The sequence below is a fragment of the Labrus mixtus genome, chromosome 2 (genome assembly GCF_963584025.1).
Source record: "Labrus mixtus chromosome 2, fLabMix1.1, whole genome shotgun sequence".
Lineage (NCBI taxonomy): Eukaryota > Metazoa > Chordata > Actinopteri > Labriformes > Labridae > Labrus > Labrus mixtus.
The window spans coordinates 25,336,686-25,358,255 of record NC_083613.1 but is presented as its reverse complement, the minus strand read 5'-3'; the positions used below and the strand labels follow the sequence as shown (position 1 = coordinate 25,358,255).

At 40.2% G+C, this 21,570-nt stretch overlaps 1 protein-coding gene across 1 annotated transcript in view; it reads left to right on the top strand.

The window, feature by feature from the left end:
* gstcd (glutathione S-transferase, C-terminal domain containing) overlaps positions 1-20,008 on the top strand; it is a 52,004-nt gene extending 31,996 nt beyond the window's left edge. The window contains exons 5-11 of the mRNA XM_061058504.1: positions 95-210; positions 584-628; positions 1,016-1,144; positions 8,455-8,588; positions 11,628-11,658; positions 15,358-15,427; positions 19,584-20,008. Of these exons, the coding sequence (XP_060914487.1) occupies positions 95-210; positions 584-628; positions 1,016-1,144; positions 8,455-8,588; positions 11,628-11,658; positions 15,358-15,427; positions 19,584-19,777 (719 nt within the window). The 3' untranslated portion in view covers positions 19,778-20,008. The remainder of the gene's footprint in view (positions 1-94; positions 211-583; positions 629-1,015; positions 1,145-8,454; positions 8,589-11,627; positions 11,659-15,357; positions 15,428-19,583) is intronic.
* Positions 20,009-21,570: the final 1,562 nt, after the last annotated feature.

The window sequence follows — 21,570 nt, the reverse complement described above, 5'->3', positions numbered from 1 at the left end:
CGTTATTAAGTTTTCTGACTCACAGCCTGTAAAAACCTGTTGCTTAGTTTCTGCTTCATTCTCCCATGTAATCCAGACTTGTGCTCTCTCCCAGGGAAAATGTCAAACATCCGTGCTGTCAGAAAGAGGCAACAGCTGAATAACTTGGTCGCCATGGTTACAGAGCTAGCCAGGCCGGGCTCCACCATCGTGGATTTCTGCAGTGGAACGGTGTGTGTGTGTGTGTGTGTGTGTGTGTGTGTGTGTGTTCATCCATCATTCTGGTTATGCATGTGTATTTATCACTGTGCCTGGGCTACATCAGGCTGCTGATCCATTAGCAAGCAGCTGCAGAGGACTAGTTTTTTCTTTTTTCCTAAATATCTTTTGTTGTTGGCTGGTGTACACAGGCAGACTGGTAATTACACTCATGAAAATGCACACTCGGGTAGAGCTGCATGGCTGCAAAGGTCAGTTCTTGGTAGGAAAGGCCAGCGCTAATCATCGCTCTATTGATGTCCTCTTTGATTCCTGCTGTCTGCCTATTGTGCATTCTCATTTTGTTTTCTCTCTCTCTCTCTCTTCTCTTCATGCTGCCTCTCAGGGACATGTAGGAATTGTTCTGGCTCACACACTACCAGACTGCCAGGTAACCTGTGTTTGTGTTTGTGGCTGATTCAAATGAAACCTTGCAGACCTGATTTTGACCAATTTGGTAACTTTTCACTTGCAGTTCTTAAGGGCAGGCAATATTAACCAATAACAGATGATGATGAATTGATTATGCTGAAGTGTTAAATGCATCACTCAAGTCCATGTATTGTTTAAGAAATCTAATATCATTTGTTTTTGGTCATATTAGTCTTGTTTACTGTTAAAATAAACTGGAAGGCCTCCTGTAGCCTAATACGACCAACATTATTACTACAGGTTGTATGTGTTTTAGAGCTTTTATTGACATTGTGGCTCAATTGAGGCACTCTAGAAAAAGCACTCGCATGTAACTGTGCGTGTGTCTTCTCTGTGTGTGTTCAAGGTCGTCCTCATCGAGAACAAAGAAGAGTCTCTGGTCAGGGCTCAGAGTCGAAGTGCTGAGCTCGGTCTGCAAAACATCGGCTTCATTCAGGCCAATCTGGACTACTTCACTGGACCATTTCATATCGGGGTGAGCAAAGCAAAGCAGCAGCACTAGACAAAGAAGATGTGCCATGGCACCAGATTTCTTTACAATCGTTTGATAATCCATAAACTCTGTACACAATATGTTAGCCATTACGATCAGACCTGTCATTTTAAAAAGGCGGACTTTTCATAATAAGACTCTAAACTAAAACGTTTAAATAAATCACATAAATCAAACCAAAGCTGTAAATGTAATCAAAAAGATAATAAACCTTTATCATTTGTAAAATATAGTATACCATAGCATAGCATGGTATAGCATAGCATAGTATTGTATAGTATAGCATAGTATAGCATATCATAGCGTAGCAAAGTATAGTATAGAGTAGCATAGTATAAACTCCAAAATAGGACTGATTTAATTTGCTCTGTCATAGTACATGTAGTGTGCATTGTTTAACTGTAATGAAAGTTTTCAGTATCCACATGAGATCTTTCAGTGAAAGGAATTACTTTTTCCCTCTTTCACAGCAGCTTTCTAATATGTCAGTGAAAAATGGAGGAAATGTAATCAGCATTACCATTTGGATGCAAACACAGCAAAACTCTATTAACATGACGGAGAATCAAGTGCTGTTTCCACATGATGGTCTTCACTGTGAGCAGCAAAGGAAATGAGATAATTCTATCAAATCATAAACTTTCAAATGCACTAAAGGTTTCAGGATGAATTGAAAATCCCAAAACCAATTTGTTTACCAAACACACAAAAATAGACAAATATATTTATTGAATCTAAACTGGCACTGTTAAACGTCCTGATAGCAGGACTTCTTTTACTTCTTGTCAGGGGTGCTTTTATCATTCACTTCATTTAGGAAATAAAACTACAATGGCTCTTAAGCAGTAAAAAAGGCAAAATAAAAGCATCACCAATAACAGCTTTATGGGGCAATCTCTTCTCTAAGGTTTAAACACAAGATATTGCTTTTTTAAGGCCTTTTGCCTTTATTGGATTGGGCAGCTGAGGAGAGACAGAAAATGTTGGGAGTACAGAGCTGAGGTCGGATTCGAAACCCACAGCCGCTGCGGCGTGGACTATAGCCTGTGTACATTGGGCATAACTCTACAGGCTATCAGTGCTTCCAACACAAACTGTATTGCTTTAACCCATCTCTGACGTTAGCATGATGTTTGAGAGCATGTTGCCATGTTTGATATTAAGACAGTTGCTCTAAAATGTACTGGCCTTACTTTGATAATTTTGACTTCTAGATGGAACATTAACTTTCCTGTTTGAAACATTTAAATTCAAATAATGATTTATTATTATTTTAATATGATTCTTTTTTTTTTTATTAACAAAGCATAAACTAAACATTACTTCTCAATCTGCCACACTCACAGATTCACTGCACTGTATCAACGTCATATTTCCTCCTCTTAAAGTATTGAAATGTTTTTAACAGACTTTCTGTTCAGTTTCCTCATCTTTTCTGGAAACTCTAAATGCCAAGGTTTATTTCTGTCTGCGCAGCTAACTTGGCTTTTCATTTCCTGAAGTGCTTTTGATCAGATACCTTTTTGTGCCCCACACATTTTGAGTGGAGTAGTTTTTGGCACTATCTTTTTTTTTTAAATAGGCAGGTTCATCACCAATCTGAAGGACAAAGGCAATGCTAGGGTTAGAAAGTATCCTCAATGAGGGATATTCAACGCTGGCAGGTCTTTGTTTTTTTCTACTTCAAAAATCTTCTGCTTGAAGAGATTTTTGGTTTGCTTTCAGAAATATTCACGAGTAAAATCTGAAGAGTTTCCTTTTCCTAAAGGCTTCGAAGTCATCTTTGAAAAGAAAGTGTAATCTTTAACAGCAAGAAATGGTTGCCAGCCATTTCCAGTTTTATTCAGGCGAGTTGGCCGTGGGACCCTTATACTTCTTCAGACATCACACTTTTTTTTTTTTCTTTTTTTTTTTACACCAACATCTCTGCCAAAGCTGCAGTTCTGCTCGACTGTGTTTGTAAGGCTTTAACATCCTGCTCGGTTAATGAGTTTGATTCCACACAGCTCTCTGTATAGTTACAATAAATGTTTTACTGGCTTTCAACCTCTATCCTTAATACAAAAAAAAAGAAATCCAATTCAGCAATGCAAAGCACTCTCCACCTGTTAGTGGAAACCTTTGCTAGACCTAGAACGCCCACCTTGATCTGCAGAGCTGTTGACTTCTTGAGCTGATAATTACTATCAGTCTAGGGCAAAAAAGGGCTTTAGATGTGCTTCATTATGTGCTCTGTGAATCTGGCTGTGTCGCACAAAACCGGGTGTTTGGGATTATATAAAAATGTTTCTCTCACCTGATTGTATTTTTCAACGAAGCACAGACGGAAATGACAAAGATGAAGATTACTTTACAATTTCATCTCACAACACTTAAAAACAACAAAAGACAGAATAACTACACAAAAATAAGAATGGAGGCAGGACAAAAGTAAGAAAACAAACACATGATCATCTTAGTTACCCTCTACTTTCCCAAAATATGTGCTGATATTAATAAAAATAATCACCAAAAATAAAGTTGTTCTGTTTGTTTTTCAAAGGGGAGTAGAGTGTTTCTAGCATTCTTAATAATCTCACTCTTCACTTGAGCCAAAAGTAAATACATTTGCAACGTATTCTTAAAGCTCCTGTGAGGAGTTTTTAGCTAGTTATCAAAAACACTGAAATTGGGGTAGGTAGGTGCCAGATTACTTGAGTTCAGCACGCTGCAGCAACTACATACATTTTCATCAAAAAGATAAGAGGCTCTGCTTTTTCCATATGTGGCGCCAAAATCAACACAAATCAAAAGTTTCTCCCAGGGGCCAAAAGTCAGATTCAGATCAGTTCTTGATTATGCTTAAAATGTATATATAGGTATATATAATGTATATTTAATCAGCAGTTTAAACTATTTATGGACAATTCTTGAGTCAATTCACAGCACAATTCTTGAAAACTGAGCATAATGTTTAAATATGTGAGAATAAGATAGCAGGGATTTTGGTAGAAAATCATCAACTGAAATATTCTGCAGTAGAAATCAGTTGTTTGGTTAACTGTTCTGAATCAGGGAATCAAAAAATTGAAAAAGCTATCTCTCATATCTCACATTTTGTCTCTCTTATCTTATGTAGACTCTGTGAGTGCTTGTTTCCTAACACACCCTCTTCATGATCATCACTCTTAAACATTGTAACTTGTGTGTCTCAGGTCAGTAATGTTGGGGAGATCTGTCTTTCTTTATATGTGTCACAGCCCAGTTTCAGAAACAGCCCTCTGCTCTAGTAGCCTCACTTCAAGTCTCTCTGGGACTGATAGAAATATATCTATATGTACCTGCTGTAATTAGCTGTAGCTATTGTTCCAGCAGCATCACTCCACTGAGACCTGTTCCACTTGGCAAGAAAACAAACAGCACCAGTGAATCTCTTCTACATAATGTGTGTGTGTGTGTGTGTGTGTGTGTGTGTGTGTGTGTGTGTGTATATATATGTGTAGCCCAGTCAGAACATGGAATTTTTCTCACATGGCACACTTACTGTATGTAAAGATTAAAGTAGGAAACAGGTGCTAAAGATTCTCTTTCTATGCACTGTTGACTTTAAGACACCTCAACATGTATGCAGCTGTTGCTTTGCCTTTCCATCTTTCCTGCATTAAAGATATTTGAACCTGCAGGAGCTAACCATCACACTGATGTTAACCAGCTTATATATAATACATGCATCCATTTTTAGTCATTAAATCAGGTTCATTAAGTTGAGCTTGAGTTGCCCCTATTCTTAGTCAGTGTCTGCTCTTCCTGACTGCACATGTCCGAGATTTCAGATCGGCATCAGAACCTCTTCACACACTGTTTAGTTTTGTATTCTTCCTCCTGTCGGATAACATCGAGCAAATAGACCTCGAAGGCAGAATAAATTGTTGACCCTGAAGTTGATTTGGATTTTATTGGATCCACGTACTTTATTGGTTGTGCTTAAAGGTCTGATTGATTCTTTTACGTAGCTTCTCCAAGTTTGCGTGAAGGAAAAATCGTGACTCCTGTTGATGTTTGAAGCCTTTTCTAAAAATGGGTATTGATCAAATGCAATAAGGATTAATCAGCTGCGATTCCAATGCTCCATCTCAAGGATTTGTACCCTTGCTTTTGTTTCACAGTTGTTTTTGTTTAGATTTGAGTGTTTGTTTGAAATGAAATACAAAATCCCGTCCATCTTTGAGAGGAAATTGAACGTAATCACACGTTTCCCCTCACAATTAGACATCAGCAGGCTTGTACCTGGATAAACAAAGAAACAAGAAAGGCAAACATACAATAGACTCACAACCTTGATGAAACTCTGCTGATATGACATTCCTACTGATGCTGAACCTAATTGTTTTCTCTGTTTGTCTGAAACTGCAAGACAATATAAAGGGTGGTATCAAAATGAAATCTGTGCAAATCAAAATAACAGAGTTAACGCTCCCAACACGGCAGAGAAAAGACGCCAAAGCTTTAAAAAAAAAAAAAAAAAAAAGCTGTTGCTATGCTTGAAACACACAGTTGCAGACGGGTGTGAGGTAGATTAAATGGAGCGTTTGCAGGAACTTGCTCTGACTCAGCTCGTGATAGGACGGGAGAGGGAAGCAATTACTTGAGTAACGGTGAAAAATGAAACCTCATTATTTCTGTGATGTGATTATTGGGAGAAAGATCCTGATTGAAAGAGATTTTTCCTCTCCCTGAAAGACAGATTCATAAAGACAAATGGCTTTGTTAATGTCTTCTAGCCCTTTGCTTGTTGCATATTGATTCATTCTTTTTCCTACCATTTCAATATTTGTGTGCAGATGTATGCTTTGATGAGCATGTGTGAATAACTGTAAGACCAGAAGCTGTTTAGAAATCAGTATTTAATATGTTCTTTTTAACTTTACATGATATGTTAGATAACATGGGGCTGGGACTTGCCGTTATTAATACTGCTCAAAAACAGAGTCAGGAGCTTTTTCCTGAACAAAAAAAAAAAAAAAAAACAGACTTGGAAAAGTTATGCCGCTCGGCCTGCTGGTTGGTTTGTGCGCCCCATGTGCAGAGGCTGTCGTCCTCGGGCGGGTCTCCCGGGGTTTTGGTCTTCTTTCCTGCATGTCGTTTCCCCACTCTCTCCCGGATTTCCGCCTCTGTCCATTGTTCTGTCTCTCCAACGAAGGCATGCAGAGTCCCAACGTAAATCTAACAGAATAGAAAAGTTCAATCACTTATGGGCTTCATACGTGTGTGCTTGCTGACTGTGCCTGCAGAGACATTTTCCTTTGCCTGTATTTTTGATGTTTTGGTTGAGTCAGGACGTTTCTGGACATGGAGTGTGTTACCCCCAGCCAATGACAACATGTGGATGTGTTTTGGAGTGGAAACAATTCAGCGTTTGGACGCCGTTCAAACTGCCGAATGTTGCTGATGCGGACGTCATGGCAAAGAAGAGAAAATGAAATCATAAGTGAGGCGAAACACCAAGTGGATAAAGCGTGTTCCAAAACTAGGGTGAACTGCGGGTCAGCTTTCACCCTCATTGGGCACTTTGATTGAGCGACGCAGAGTTGGCCTGCTTTCTGCTGGACAGGCAGGTGCCAAACATCAGCAGTTAGCAGCAGCTAGCTTGCTAAATGATCAGCTCTTCCCTTACAGCAAATGTAATACTCTCAAGTAGCTCACAGTGTAGGTGAAAGCAGTTGACGGACACGCTAACCCTGCAGTGGGCGTGGTCTTCTGATGGCGATGCGCCCAGGAGGAGGAGCCCAATGTGAACGTTGTGTTTTCAAGCTGCGACGAAACATCTCTACTGACTCTACCTTTAAACAAACAAAGCCGATGTTAAAACAAAGACGTTTTCTAAATCAAAGGGGAAGTTAGTTATTAAAACAATGTAGGATGTGTTTCATTGTACTTGTGTGCATTCTCTTTGCTTGACACAATTTGTGTTTGTGTTAAATCAAGGCTAAAGGTTATAAAATGTAATTAAGATTTACAACGGCTTGACTAATGTGATCATTACGAAGCAGGGCAAGAGTGATAGTGTTACTTTGTTAATTATATTTGCCTCAGATACGGGGGTTGTAACATCATGCAATCTTTGATGGGAACTCCGCCTCCTAATCAGCAGTCTGAAACATGCTGCAGAGGAAAGACGATAAGTGAGGCTTTCCCCCTGAAAGAAGGAATAAATGCAGGATAAAAAACAAGGTGTCAAAGAGATGCAAGGCCGTGCAGGTAATTGATGTTAATTCCCCAATTTTCTCTTGCTGATTGTTTTTTGGGTTTTTTTTTTTTCATCTGAAGAGCTGCATTGTTTAACTTCCTGTTTGAATCAAAGCACATCTCGCAAAGCTGGAATAAATAATTCTGTGCTGATGAATATTCAGTGAAGACAGCATTTTGACTTCATGCAATATGGAAAAAAAAAAAAAAAAGTCCAAACATGACTATGGAATTGGCTGTAAAAAAAACGTTTCAGTGACTTTGTGAGTGAATTCAGCCACGTTTAGCGTTTCTGTAAATTCCCCCGTCTTTGGAGCTGCAGCCGATCTTGGCACGGCCCCGTCCTGACCGCCTCTGAGCTCCTGCTCTGTGGCACCGCTGTCAAGGCAACACGCCGAAAGACTCCCGACTCACTGACGCCAAGTGACAACCGCTTGGAAGACAAGAATAGAAGTTGGAGGAGTTAGACTGTGGGGGGGGGGCGGCGGGGGGGGCCTGAATAGCTATTGTCACATCAGACTGTTGATGATACTTTTTTATTTGGACCATTAGCAGAGAATGTGTTTAGCTGATGCACGCTTCAGAGGAAATCATCTATTCCACCACTGTACTTTGGTTATTAAACTCATTTCCTTTCAGGAGACAATGCAATTATTTTTTCTTTTTCAGTAACAGCTGGCTTGAATACAGAGTGTATATAATGTCGGCTCTTTTTAGACCCATTCTGCGGTCTTGTATATAACCACGACCATTACTAATGCTTTGCTAGGTGTTCATCACCACGCACAGTTTACTCACTCAACGGGAAATCTGACGCAGTCGTGCCTCCACTCCTGAAGAACTAATACATTTTGTTTGCTCTTCTTCCACAAGGCTGCACCTTTGAGAGCTCACATGTATTTAAAAGCAGCAGCCATTCTGAGCTAATCAATTGGGTTGAGTGCACATTATGGAGTTGTCTGAGTTTTGGACTTGCCCTTGGGTGAAGACAGGTTTTTAATAAAAAAAAAAAAAAGTTAGATTTTATTGGAAAAAGTAACTCGTTTTCTTTGTCCATTTCACAACAGGTAGCCCTTCATGCATGCGGCGTAGCCACAGATATGGTGGCGGAGCATTGCATCCAGGCAGGAGCCGCCTTTGTCATCAGTCCTTGTTGCTATGGCTTTATCCAGAACGCAATCAAGTTCACCTTCCCCAAGAGGTTTGTACCCTGCTCTGCTCAGTCCAATGTCACTGCTCAGGGTTCCTGCTTTCTGAAAAAGTTGTTTCTGACTTTGTTGTTTTTTTTGTTCGGCCCCTGCTAGCAGAGGAGCTTCCCTGTAGCCTTACATTCCCTCTTAAGTAATTCAATCTTTTGGGCCTCTCAGCCATCATTTTGTTGTCTCCATTTGGCACACAATCTGTTTCCTCCTGTTTCTGATCATCACCACTGTCGGTATGAGGCAACAGCGCCTTCACAACAGGATCCGGCCCCCCTTACCTTTACGATCATATCCCAGCTCTATCAGCAACAGAGAGAAGGGCTCTTTATGTAGAGGTTATCTTCGGAGAGTGGAATATCTTAATCCTCCAAATCCTGTTTGAGGAACAGAAAAGACGCTCTTCTATTGGTGGAATTACTTTATCAAGTTACGTCTTATAAGTAGTGAAAAGAGAGATGGGAAGAAATAGACAGCGGAAGATGAAAAATTAGAAAAACATGTTGACCCTATTGCTAAATATATTGTCTTAAGAATAATAAAGAAACTATGACAGGGGATGTGATGTGACAGGTTTTTTTTTAAATACTAAACTTTACAAAAATGTGGAGCTAACCGTAAAATGCTGTATCGTGTCTTGTGTGATAATTATTTTTTCAATCCAGTGATCAGGTTTCAGAGCACACCTTTCAGATTACAGCTCACCTGAAGATAATCTTCCTCCAGCTCGCTCTTCATTTCTCCTCTCTGCTCATCTCTCCCTCCACCTTTTCATTCTTAATTTTAGATGTCAGTTTCAGTTTTAGGATTGAAATATAAAAGAATCCATTTATTTTACGTGTAATTAGGGAGTCAAAAGCCTTATTCAGACTGCCGTTTCAAGGCGTGATATTTACCTCCCTGGGACGTTTCGCCTTCAATATGAATGTCGCGGGGGTGTAATGGGGGGAATGAAGTGATCTCCCCTTTGTATCGTATTCAGAGGCAGTAGAAGAGGCGTTACAGAGGTGAGAGATCAGCTTAGCCAGTGGAGCAGCGCAACATATATCGCCGTCACAGAATCAATATGAATGTACAAAGACGTAATGAAGGCTGAGCTTAAGTGACAGCACTTTTTGCGAAACGCAGTCTGAAAAGGGCTGTAGAATGTCTTTCTATATCTATTAGAACAATCCAATCGTGACAAAAGTTTTTAAAAAATCTGTTCAAATAAACTTAGAGGTTCCCTTGGAGCGGCAGTGGCCTCCTTCTTGTGCAACAACAGTCACATAATGTCAACATCTAGCACAGAACTGCAGCGTTAGGGTTAGGGTATGCCAGTGAGGAACTGTCCTACTGAAGGAACATACCAGTTGTCAAAGAAGTAAAGCACTTAGAATCGACCGTAAAACAAGCGTTGCATTCCAGTGTTAAAGTCATTCTTTTACGACCCAGGGAAAGGTGAAAGTGCCTTCTCATACCACAATTTTCAACACCTGTGCAGAGTTTTGGTACAAAAGTTTCCATTGATAGAACAGAGAGTATTGTCCAGGAAGCTCCAGTGAGCATTAATAATGTCAAAGAAAACTGTCCGAGTGGAAAGCAAAAACCTTGGTAATGCAGCATGTCTTTAGTCGTCTTATGATTTTAGCTTTTACTCATGTCTTTAAACAGATATCTGCTAATAAGTGGAGCTTATAATTCACTCGATTTCAAATAGTCTCTAATCACTGACATGATTGTCATGTTGCTCGTCGCACTATAATTCATGAGTGCACGGAATAAGAAGAACCGGACGTACTCTGTCCCGTTCAAATGGCTGCACTGGAAGCCCAGAAACAGATGGCCATAACGTCGTCAGATGATTGTTGGTGGATTCTGAGACTCTTAAACAACCACAACAGCCGGATGAGATTTAGTCAATTTGTTCAGAGGAGTGGAAAACACAGGTGGTACAGTATGCAGGCTTGAAAGTGGTACCTGCCAGTGTGATAGAAACGATAAGCTATTCATCAGTCACTCACAGAACTGGCATACGGTAGCAGTGTTTCATGAGTTGCGTATTGTTTGTAATTGCCCAATCAGCTGCACAAGGAAGCTTTTCTAGACTTGTTGTCAGTTTAACTTATTTTGAGGTTAATTTCTCTAAAGTTACCAATGTGTCTTAAGACTTAAACTGAACTGCACACTGATGTAAGCAGTTTTTAAAATGTGGTACTCTGTTCAGTAAGTGTGCTTATGTGTGACTCTAAGGGACAACCGCTTACAAATTAGTGAGGCGGGTCAAAAAAAGGCACTGAAATGGTTCCTTTGGGATGTCTCTCAATGTACACTATGAAATATTCATGGCCGCGTTCGCTCTCCTCACTTCTGCAAACTTGACACTTCCCCTCTCCTGACTCCTGATGAAATATTAAAGAATAACACAAAACAACAACATTGCAGTAGTAATACACAACAAGGAGCTTCTTGCGGGCAGTGGGACAGAATATGTGAGGGGGCCTTCACACCTGACTGTGTTAATCTTAAAGCTGCTACACTTTAAGTGTTTTCCCCTCCGGTCATGTTCCAGGTACTCGTGTGGAGATTGTGCAGGTGCAGACATTCCAGGCAGTTCACAGCTGTTTTTTATGAGCTGTGAAACCCAACTGTCCATTTGGATTTGGGTTGTTAACAGTTTTGTGTGCGTTAAACTTCTGACTTCTCTCCATGTGACCTGAGCGGCCCCCGTCGCCCTGACCTTCTGTGTGTGTTGATTTTTAATTAGATTCAGTCAATCGGATGATGTTTTACAACAACAAACATACTTCTTTCCCACATCCCAGTTTATCTTACAGATAATGCATGTTTGTTTTTTTTGGACGAGCTATAGATTTTCTTTATGTTCCAAGGGGACCTTGGACCTTATTTGTTTAGTGGTTTTCCCAAGAAAATGTAAACCTCTGCCCCAGATCTGAGCAAGTAAATGTATTCATTAAAAGTGTAGTTTATATAAGTGAAGAAGACATCTGAATGTCTGAAGCTAACATCTAAATATCATCTTTTTTTTGTTGTTTTTACAGCAAAAGGTTCCAAGAGACGCTGTCTTATAAGGTATGTTTCTAAATGTTATTAAATATTTCCTATGCATTCATTATTTATTTGTTTTCAGGCAAAAATCAAGCCAATGAATACAAAAATGCAACAACTCAGATATTTGACTGAGTTGTTTTTCCGCCTCAGTGAACTTCTAATTGTGCACATAGAAACGTGTCTTTGCGTTTCATGGCTTATTTTCCAACATCATGTTCATGAAAAGCTCATGTAATCTATTACCTAGAATCGTCAAGACATTTTCTTCTTCCCGTTTTTTTTCCGTCTTAATTATGCAGCTGCTGCGTTAACAGAACGTGCACTAGAATCAGAAGCGTTTACTTTCAAAGTTATTGTTTCACAAACCCTTACCGGAGTGCAGTGACCCAGTGAAAGGTTGAAGAGCTTTGTCCACGCCACAGTTGTCAGCACCAACATCAAAGAAATCTGGAGACGTGTAGAGTAGACAATTGTCAGACAAAAAAAAGTTACAAATTGTGAAGCAGGGTCACACCTGGGTTGGTTTGCACCAATAATCCATCGATCCATCCATTGTCTGCCGGGGCGTTGACTTTGCTAAGCAAAGCTCCTCATTGGGGATCTGAGGCGTCAGGAGATCCGATGCTTTACCGGGCTCGATGGTGGGTGTCTGTTGGCTGTGTTTTCCTCCTTTCTGTTTAATTGATATCATTTTAAAGACCGTTTTTTATTATGTCTTAGGTCTTATGTGAGATTGAACATTGGGGCCGCTGTGGCTCAGTTGGTAGAGTTGGTCATCTCTCAACTGGAAGGTAGGGGGTTCGATCCCCAGCTCCTCCTCAGCTCCTGCAGCTCACATATCCAATACGTCCTTGGGCCAAACACTTTACCCCAAGATGCTCCCACTGCTTCTTCGGCTGTGTGTGAATGGGATTAGTTTACGTCGGATAGTTTCTTTACATTGCTACCTGTAACTCTGCCATCTTTGTTTTGAATTTCCTCCTGGGGAAAAATAAAGTTTTTTGAATTTGAATCAGTGAGTGAATGGGTAGGTGTGACCTGGGGTGTAAAAAGCACTGTGAGTATTCAGAACACTAGAAAACAAGCTCCATTTACCATTTTATATCCTCTTTTATTCTTCCGGCTGATTACACATTGTGATATGAACAAGCGAGCATTATCTTAATAGGTTGACTAAATATGTGTTAAAAGTCAGTTATAACTTATCTTATGTCGTGTATTGTTTCTGTGACACATATCTCCACTTGAAGATTGAATCCCATCTTGTTATAACAAGACTCAATATGATCATACTTTAATTTAATTTGATTGGCATGCTTACTCGTTCTTGGCTCTTTTTTTCACAGTATATTGCTTTCTTGTTTATTTTTCATTTATCTGATGGCACGGAGAAATAAAACTAATGAGATCTCTTGGCTCTCATCACCGTCTTGATTCCCCAGGCAGTTTGGAGAGTGAGGCTCACTCCCTCCAGTCCCCCCCCCCCCCCCCCTTATCGCTCAGCACAGACCCAGCACTGTACTCTGAGAGGGCCCTTCCCATGATGATGTATGGGACCTGTCACTGCCCCTCGGGAGAATCTGTGCAAAAAAAGCTGCTGCAGGTCTTAGCCATGGCAACCTCGAGAGTTGACATGTCACAACATCGGACCACCTCTAAAATATTTTCTTTTGTGCACACAAGGAGAAACAGACTTTTTACAGCTCAAGACCAGAGAAAATGATATATTATTTACAAGACGGTGGGCAAATGTGCCATTTTTCTGAAGTGAGTTGTGCTTTTCCACCTTTTACCTGGAAGCCCAGTGAGAGGAGAAAAATGTAACTGTCATGTTTACTGTGTGGAAATAAAGAGTAGCCACACAGCAGGATACATCTATATTCTAAACCAGCAGACACATTATCTGCCACTTGACCTTGAGCCAAAATCTCTCCCTATTGTTTTTCTTTCAACAGCCATGTTTGGTATTTCCTTTTCATTTGGACTCAGTCTTCAGAGCCCTACTTCTTCTTCTTGTGTCTCCGCTCCTTAACTCCACGCTGACACTTGCAGAAATCAAAGCTGCATTGCATTTGTTTTATAGCAGGATCGTAGTTGTCCTTCCTGAACTGAAGTAGTTAAACAGAATGGCAGTACACTAACAAATGGTGCATTGCGGAAGTAAAGGCCTAATGGTGTGAGATATTGGTGCTCAGCGCTAACTTTTAGCACCTGCTCCACGGCCTTGTGTTCAGGGCAGTGAGGGATGGAGTCAATTAAAGCAAGAGGCAGGTAAAAGATTAGCAACTCCTGACCTGATTCACTTGTTCAGTGAACCTAAGCAAGGGAAAACAGAAGAGGAAACCTCCTTTGCCCTTCGGTTGGAAAATAATCACCAGGGTTCAGCTGGCCCTTTAAAACACATAGGGGTGATTTTATGTGTTGAAAAAAAATCGGTTGGTTCGAGGCCTTTCATGCAGATAAAAAAAAATGTTTCTCTTTCTGTTTTTAATTTCTTGTTTTACGTCTGGTCAACTAGTCCTACAGTCTGTAAACTGGTCTATAAATGACGGACACAATGCAGAGACATCAAATCTTATCAAGCACTGCTATTCAGTCCACTTACACTAAAACGTTTATGTAGCAACATGCTATCATGCTCACCATGCTTATGTTAAACATAGGTAATAGTTAGACCGTTTACCATCTTATTTTAGCCTGTTAGCTTTCCAGTTATTTCTTCTCAGGACTAAACTTATCAGAATGTCATCACAGAGTCTATCACATACAGAAACGTTTGCCTTTAGTGCTAGGTGGGTAGCTAAAGGTTCAGCAAAGTAGCAAATTAAATAGTAAGAACTTTATTTATAAAGCACCTTTAAAAACAGATGTTCACAAAGTGTTTTGACAGACAGAGCAAAGACATGAATGAACTCAGGACAATAACAGAATAAACATCAACAGTCAGACTAAACAGAGAGAAGTCTACAAAGATATTATAAGTAACAGGAATAAAGGAGATGCAACAGACGGGCCTCAAAGGCAGTTAGAGTCTATAAAGCAATACCATTAAAGGAAATTAAATAATAGACAAAAAGTCAACAAGATGATGACAACGATACAAAAATAAAGAAGACGACGGAGACAACATCGCATCGCAGGCACTAAAGACTAAATGACGAATAAAAGAAGACTGATGGTTAAATCTAACTATAAAAGCAACAGAGGACAGAAGATTAGAGCATTAGTCTTTGTGAGTATTAGATCATTCATCAAATGGTTTTCCGTGTTCTTACGTCTTTTCGTGGGAGATTGAAAGGATAAGGGATCACAGAAGTCTGTCGAGTTTGTCATGTGTGGAACATGGATCTCCACAGCTGTTGAGATCTTTCAGTCTGAACAAAAGTGGTAGACAAACTGACACAGCTTCCCCATAGCTTTAATGCCACCATTGTCGCTAAAATCAACATCAAATAGTGATTGTTTCAAGTTCCTGGATAGAGGTGTTACCAGACTAGTGCCTGTGAATATGATGCACAGACATAATGGTGTTAGATCCACTAAACGTCTCCTCGTAAAGAGACATACTGTGGAATTCTTTTGGTGTTGAATCATGTGGACAGTGATCCGTTGAAGGGCCAAACAAACATGTGTTTTTTTTAGACTTCACATAATAAAACCAGAAAATGTTTTGTTAATGTTGTTCACACCTGTAGTAAAGAGTTTCTGTTCTTGTTTCAGGAACACATGATCCTCTGTCGCTTTGCAGACCAGACTGCTGTCCAGCTCCCTCCTGACAGGAGACTCATAGGTAAGGTGTACAAATGTTACAGAACTGATTATAAACACGTTTTGATGTACATTTAATGCTAAATGTGTTTGTTTATGCATACGTATGTTCAAGTATGATTCCTGGCTTGGGAGTGGTAATCAAGGTTAACTCATCATGATGCGATTAGATACGATATCTGCTTCTAGCCGATGATGAAGATATCCTCATTATACAGAGATTCTGTCATCATTTTTATATTGCAACGCATCCAATGATACATCACAATGTCCGGTTAACTGAAGAATATGAAATTCTCCTTTAAAAGGTCAAGTGCAGGATTAATGTGTTCCTCAGTCGGTTTCACCTCTTTTGCCCTTCATCCTCCAGCTTCTTTTCACCACTGTCCAGCACTATCAAGCTGTCGTCTTCTTCTCTTATCCTGCTGTCAGCTTCTTCTTTGGCGAGTAAATGATTGTCCATTTTACCCTCATTCATGTCATAAGCGTTTTTACTAAACTATAGATAATTGGCATTCGTAATTTCGATAATTGTATCACATGACTCAGGGTGACGATTTATTTCTGTCTCAAATTATTGTCCCATCCCTGCTCCTGACCTTGCAAACCCTGAGTCAAGGCTGGAGTTTGACTCGGGTAGTATTATTCTTTTATTCAACCCTCAACAATCTTAATATATGCCTATGATGTGTTTTCTTCAATTTTCAAAAAAAAAAATGTGATGCGACTCCACTGCTTTTATTTTTCAAAGTTCACGACTTTGAAGAAATGTGACAAATGTCAGCGCTAAGCATTCCTTCAGTGTGACCAAACAGCTGCGGCGAACAGCTGCCAGCTCGAGGTTGTCAGATTCAGAGGAAGTGTTTTGTCAGACTCTTACCTCCAGGCCTGCGCTCACGCTTCACTTTACTGTTTCATTACGACGAAGACTCTCTTCACCCTGATAGCTCTCCAACTTATCAAAGCTCCCCTCCGAGTCTGAGCAGTCTCCCCGATGCCTCGTCAGTCTGAGGCCCTTTCATATGTACCTGACAACACCTGTCACACAGGTTTCCGCTCGGTATCAGTTAACAGGGCTCAACCTCTCCCTCTAACATTTTCTAACCATGTTGGATCTCAGCTCTCTGGAGCCTGCCGGTGTCACCGTGACCGAGCAGGCAGCATGGCAGAGCAAAGATTGCCATTACTGTATCTGCCACCTGCTGCCTAACTGACTAACCGCGTATTACATTTTAAATCTGTCTCTAAAGAACATCAAGGGTTTAGGTGATAAGGTTTCCAAATTGACGATACAACTAAACTTTTCGATACTGCTTGTTTTAAAACGGCATGACCTCCCTCATTGTAATGATTGGTTGTTTTGAAAAGTACTGAATATAGCGAACAGTAGAGATCTTCAGGACTCATGTTAAGCTAAAGCTGCCGCAAGCAAAACAGAGAGAGCACCTTCTAAACTGTACAAATATGCTCTCAAAGTTTCAGTACCAGAATGTTGCTGATGGTTTTTTTTTTACACTTAACACAGTGTGCAGGAGTTTGTCTGCATTGTAACTAAAAACAAGATATTACTCCATATTGTGTGCCTAGGTCTTCTGTTTATGTTGCTGTGGTATCGAAACAGGTAGCGATATTGTTTCATTTTTACTGGAACCATATCGAAAAAATTAAATAGCAAGTAAGTACCAATTCTGACTTTATTGACAGAGACGACAAGATAGAGTCTGAGATCGGGGAGAGAGAGAGAGAGTGGGGGACGACACACGGGAAATAAGCCACAGGTGGGATTCAAACCCGTGCTGCCCCCTTGGAGGACCACATCCTCCTCTCAGGGGGCACGCGTGCACTAACCACTAGGCTACTGGTGCCTCATGAATAAGCAGCTTTGTATGATAAAGACACAAACATGCTGTGAACATACAGAGACTTTACAACGTACCCAGGAATACCTGCAATGTCCAAAGAAATGCAGAACTGAAATAAATGCATAATGCATAGAATCAAAGTGAAAAAGCAAACAGTGCACATTGTGAATATTGTAAAATAAGATCTTACCATTAAGCTTCTGTTGCTTATTGCTATGTTATTGGAGATCCTGTAAAATGTTCCAAAAACGCCTATTCAGACATACCTAAAGTAAATGGTACGCTGTCTTTGAACCATTTAGAGTACAAGCACAAACAAGGTCACTTCTGAAAGTGTATCTCCAAACAGCCATAATCACATAACCACTGGTTATTGAATCATATAAGCTGGAACTACACAGAAAACATAAAGATTTGTGTTTCTTCCTGAATATTTTCTTTAAACACAAGCCAGCAGATGATTACAGCTACGTGTTGTTATTGACACTTTCGCCTTTTCAGCAGGATACACAGACTGTGAAGTCATCTTGTGAATGTGCAGCTTCCAGTTCAGTATACTGTAATGTAGTTCATTTTCTCTCAGTTTTTCTATCAATTAAAATAGCGTAAGGTTAAAAAATTCAACCTTCATCTATTGATGAAAAAAGTCAACAGAAAGGTACACGTCGTACATATATTGCATAATAAGATCTTACCATTAGGCATCATTTCCTTATTGCTCTTAATGTTTTCATTCTCCCACATAAAAGGATCATAATTCAGCCTCTGTAAACCTAATGTGTTTAATGGTCTTTAGTTACTCAAATAAATATCATATATATCCAAAGTAATGTTCATTTTACTTCCTGTTTGAAGCCACCACAGACTCATTATCTGTGATTAAAAACCTCTATAACAGCATTTATAGTTTGGTCTTACTTACTTCACCAAACTTGAAACAGAAAAGAGTGTCTGTACTTCAGATGCAAACAACCAATAAATGATTTCATTAAGACAGTCAGTCCTTACCTTGAGCTTCCATAAGAGAACCATCCTCATCAACATAGCTTATACATTTACATCCAAAGACAGCACATACTTAAACAGTTAAAAGACCTCGCACTACAACAAGAAGAATAACATTATGAAGTCATTCCAACGTAGTGACGCAAAGCTCGCCCGACCTGCCAAACACCGGCAGTTATCCCCACCAGAAAATCCAAATTCACAGTAAACGCATGAACAGCCAGACAACAGCTTCAATACAGATTGTTTCTCTGGGTTCAGATGTGGCAACTGTGCAAAGGTCATACTGTATGCTTCACTTCATTTTTATTCCATTCACTGACCTTCATGCCCTATAGGTGGGAATGTTGTCATTGTGGGGGGAAAAATATGGAAATGTTCCCTTAAAAGACAAAGTCATCATGAGCTCTTCCCCTGTCATTTGAAATCCAAAACTCAACTGTTCCTGTTGTGAATTTAGGCAGTGAAGTAGCATGCTGGGATCATACAGACGGAACAAATCTCCACTCATTCAGGTGTTTTTCATTTGTGTCATTTTTTTCCATATCTGACAGTTATTTCTATAATTTGTATGATTGATGTTATTGATTACACTGTGTATATAAACATTTCTGTCTGTATTTCACTCTTTTCTGTTCCATAATTCTACTTTAAAATGGATTTATTTTCTATTACTGTCTCTTCTTGTAACATCCCTGCTCAACATGTTAGCTATGTTGTTATATATTGTAATAGGTTAAAAAGGATTACACATTATGTATGATTTATGTTTTATTAATCTGGAGTTAGCTCAGTCTGTAGGGACTTAATTCAATCGCTGGGTGGTCTTTTCGAGTCCCCGGTGCAGACCAAGTCTGGACATTGGCCCGGTAGCTGGAGAGGTGCCAGGTCACTTCCTCAGCCGAGGTGTCCTTGAGCAAAGGCACTAAACCCCAAACTGCCCAGGCGCCCCTTTATGTGCAGGCCCTCACTCTGACATCTCTCCATTAGTGCGTGTCCATAGGATCATGTTTGTGTATGTATGTGTGTGTGTGTGTAGCGTGTAAAAGTAATTTCCCCTCGTGGGATTAATAAAACATATCTTCTTCTTTCTTCTTCTTCTTCTACACAATATTACTACTCTAATAAATCAGGATTGCATCGACTTACAGGAACATTAGTGACAAGGCTTCACTCATAATATTATAATGTAATCATTATCAGTAGTTGTTTTTTTTCTGTTCTTCAGTAGATGCTTAAAAGAGTTTATTCCCTCTTCGCCTTTGGAATACCAAATCTTTTTTTTTCTCTCTTCTCTCTGGACCCCTCCAGGTAAACAGTGCATGGGCCTGGTAGACCTGGACCGCTCTTTGGCAGCAGAGGCTCATGGGTACTCGGTGCGGGTGATGACTATGGAACCTGAGAGCTGTTCACCAAAGAACAACATGCTGGTGGGAAGGCCGCCGCAGGCGAGGAGCGGACTGGACGTGGACGCGGGCCAGCTGGAAGAAGTGGCGCATAATTAAGACTGTGAGGAGCACAACATCAGCGGTGTGGCTCCTGGCTTTGTCATGACGCTGCTGAGAAAACTATTTCATCATTTTTTTTAAGGCCTTTTTAAAGACATCTCATGTGAGATTAAAACAGATGTTTGGGTGATATTTCTGGACTGGCAAAAGTCATCTTCTGAAATCTTGAGCTGGAAAGTGCAGGAGTGTAGAAAGATTCCGTGACTTAATAAAAAACCTACTAAATCATCGGATGCTTAACTATCATAAAAAGAGCTCAAGCCTCTCACCAACTGCTACGATATGTTTGTGTCTCTGCCAGACATGTGCGATCAAGCTGTCAGCATAAACAGAAGCAGCAGGAATTACACACCCACATTGCAAATTAACTGCAGCATACTTCCACATGCTGTTTTTTGCAGATAGTCTGGATGTGGCCTTCTGTGATAGATCCCAGCAGACAGCACACACAGTTGTCAGGTATATACAGAAGAACAGTGGGTAAAAAAACTCATCTGCACTTAAAGATGAGAAGGGGATTTATCATTATCTACCTCTTGTGTGTGTGCGAGAGACTCAAGGAAAAAAAGGGAGGGGGGCTATTGAAAGAGGGGAATTGGATTTAAAGTCATGATACCAGGTATAATTTAGCATTTTTCATGGTTCTACACAGAAAGTGATTATTCCTCATAAAGAATGTATGGGAATACGGTATGTATCCCGTAATGTGTTCAGCAGCAATGAATATTTTATGATGCTGGCGAAAAGGTCAGTGCGCTTGATTAGATGCGTACCGTTCAGAGCCTGGCAGCTGAAAATCACACAATACGCTCTGTATTTCCAATCATGTATACTTTAGACATACTACAGCCCCTTAAGCTTCCGTTCCCCCGCTGAAGCTGCTCATCTGTTTCTCTGAAGTAGCCTGTCTTGGCGTCTTTGACAGTGTATTGCCGTTGAATGAGAAATATCGAGAAGTAGCAGGAGAGAAGGTTTTTTCCCGCTCACACTGAAGCAGAAGACAAGAGAGGTTAAGGGTTTTTTTTTTTTTTTTTTTTTCTCTCTCCAGCGTCAAACTCATCTAAATTCAGTCAGCGGAGTCAATCTATCCCGAGGTGAATGGCCACAGACACAGCTCCTTCCAACGACTGGAGTTATTTCAAAAGGAGATGGTTTGACTCCCTGTTCGTGCTTGTGGCACTGCACAACTTCACATTACAGAAATGCATATGGGAACAAAAAAGCTGAGAAGAAGTGAGTAGGTGGCTCTACTTAGAGCTGCACGAGAGAGAGAGAGAGAGAGAGAGAGTGAGTAGAATGCTGAAATGGGTCGATTGAACTAAAAACACCCGCGGGTGGAAGGTGACTAGACAAGATTCTTTGTTTACATACGTTTCTGTGAGATATGTGAGCGTCTTGCTATGAGAACAGAATGTTTATTTCCTAAAGATCTGCTTCGTAAAGCCGATCTGTAAATAGAGCGCAGGGGAAGTGATACACTCAGCTGAATCTGTCCGTGTTGTTTATTTAACAGATTTTCAGTGTTCTGCGAATGAGGTTAGAGAGTCAAAATATACAAAGAGAAAAAAAACATCAAACTGACCTTGATAGAAAAGGTGACAAGCAGTGATCATGACCTTCTTTTTGGCAAAAGGAACCCGAATCTTTACAAACCTTGAATCATCGTGAGTCATCTTTATGTCATAATAATAACTCATGAACACTTTATTAGTATTCTTTTCATTGGGATGTCAGCAGACAATTGTCAGACACCACAACATCTCACACAGCTGCCCCACTCTTTTTTTTTT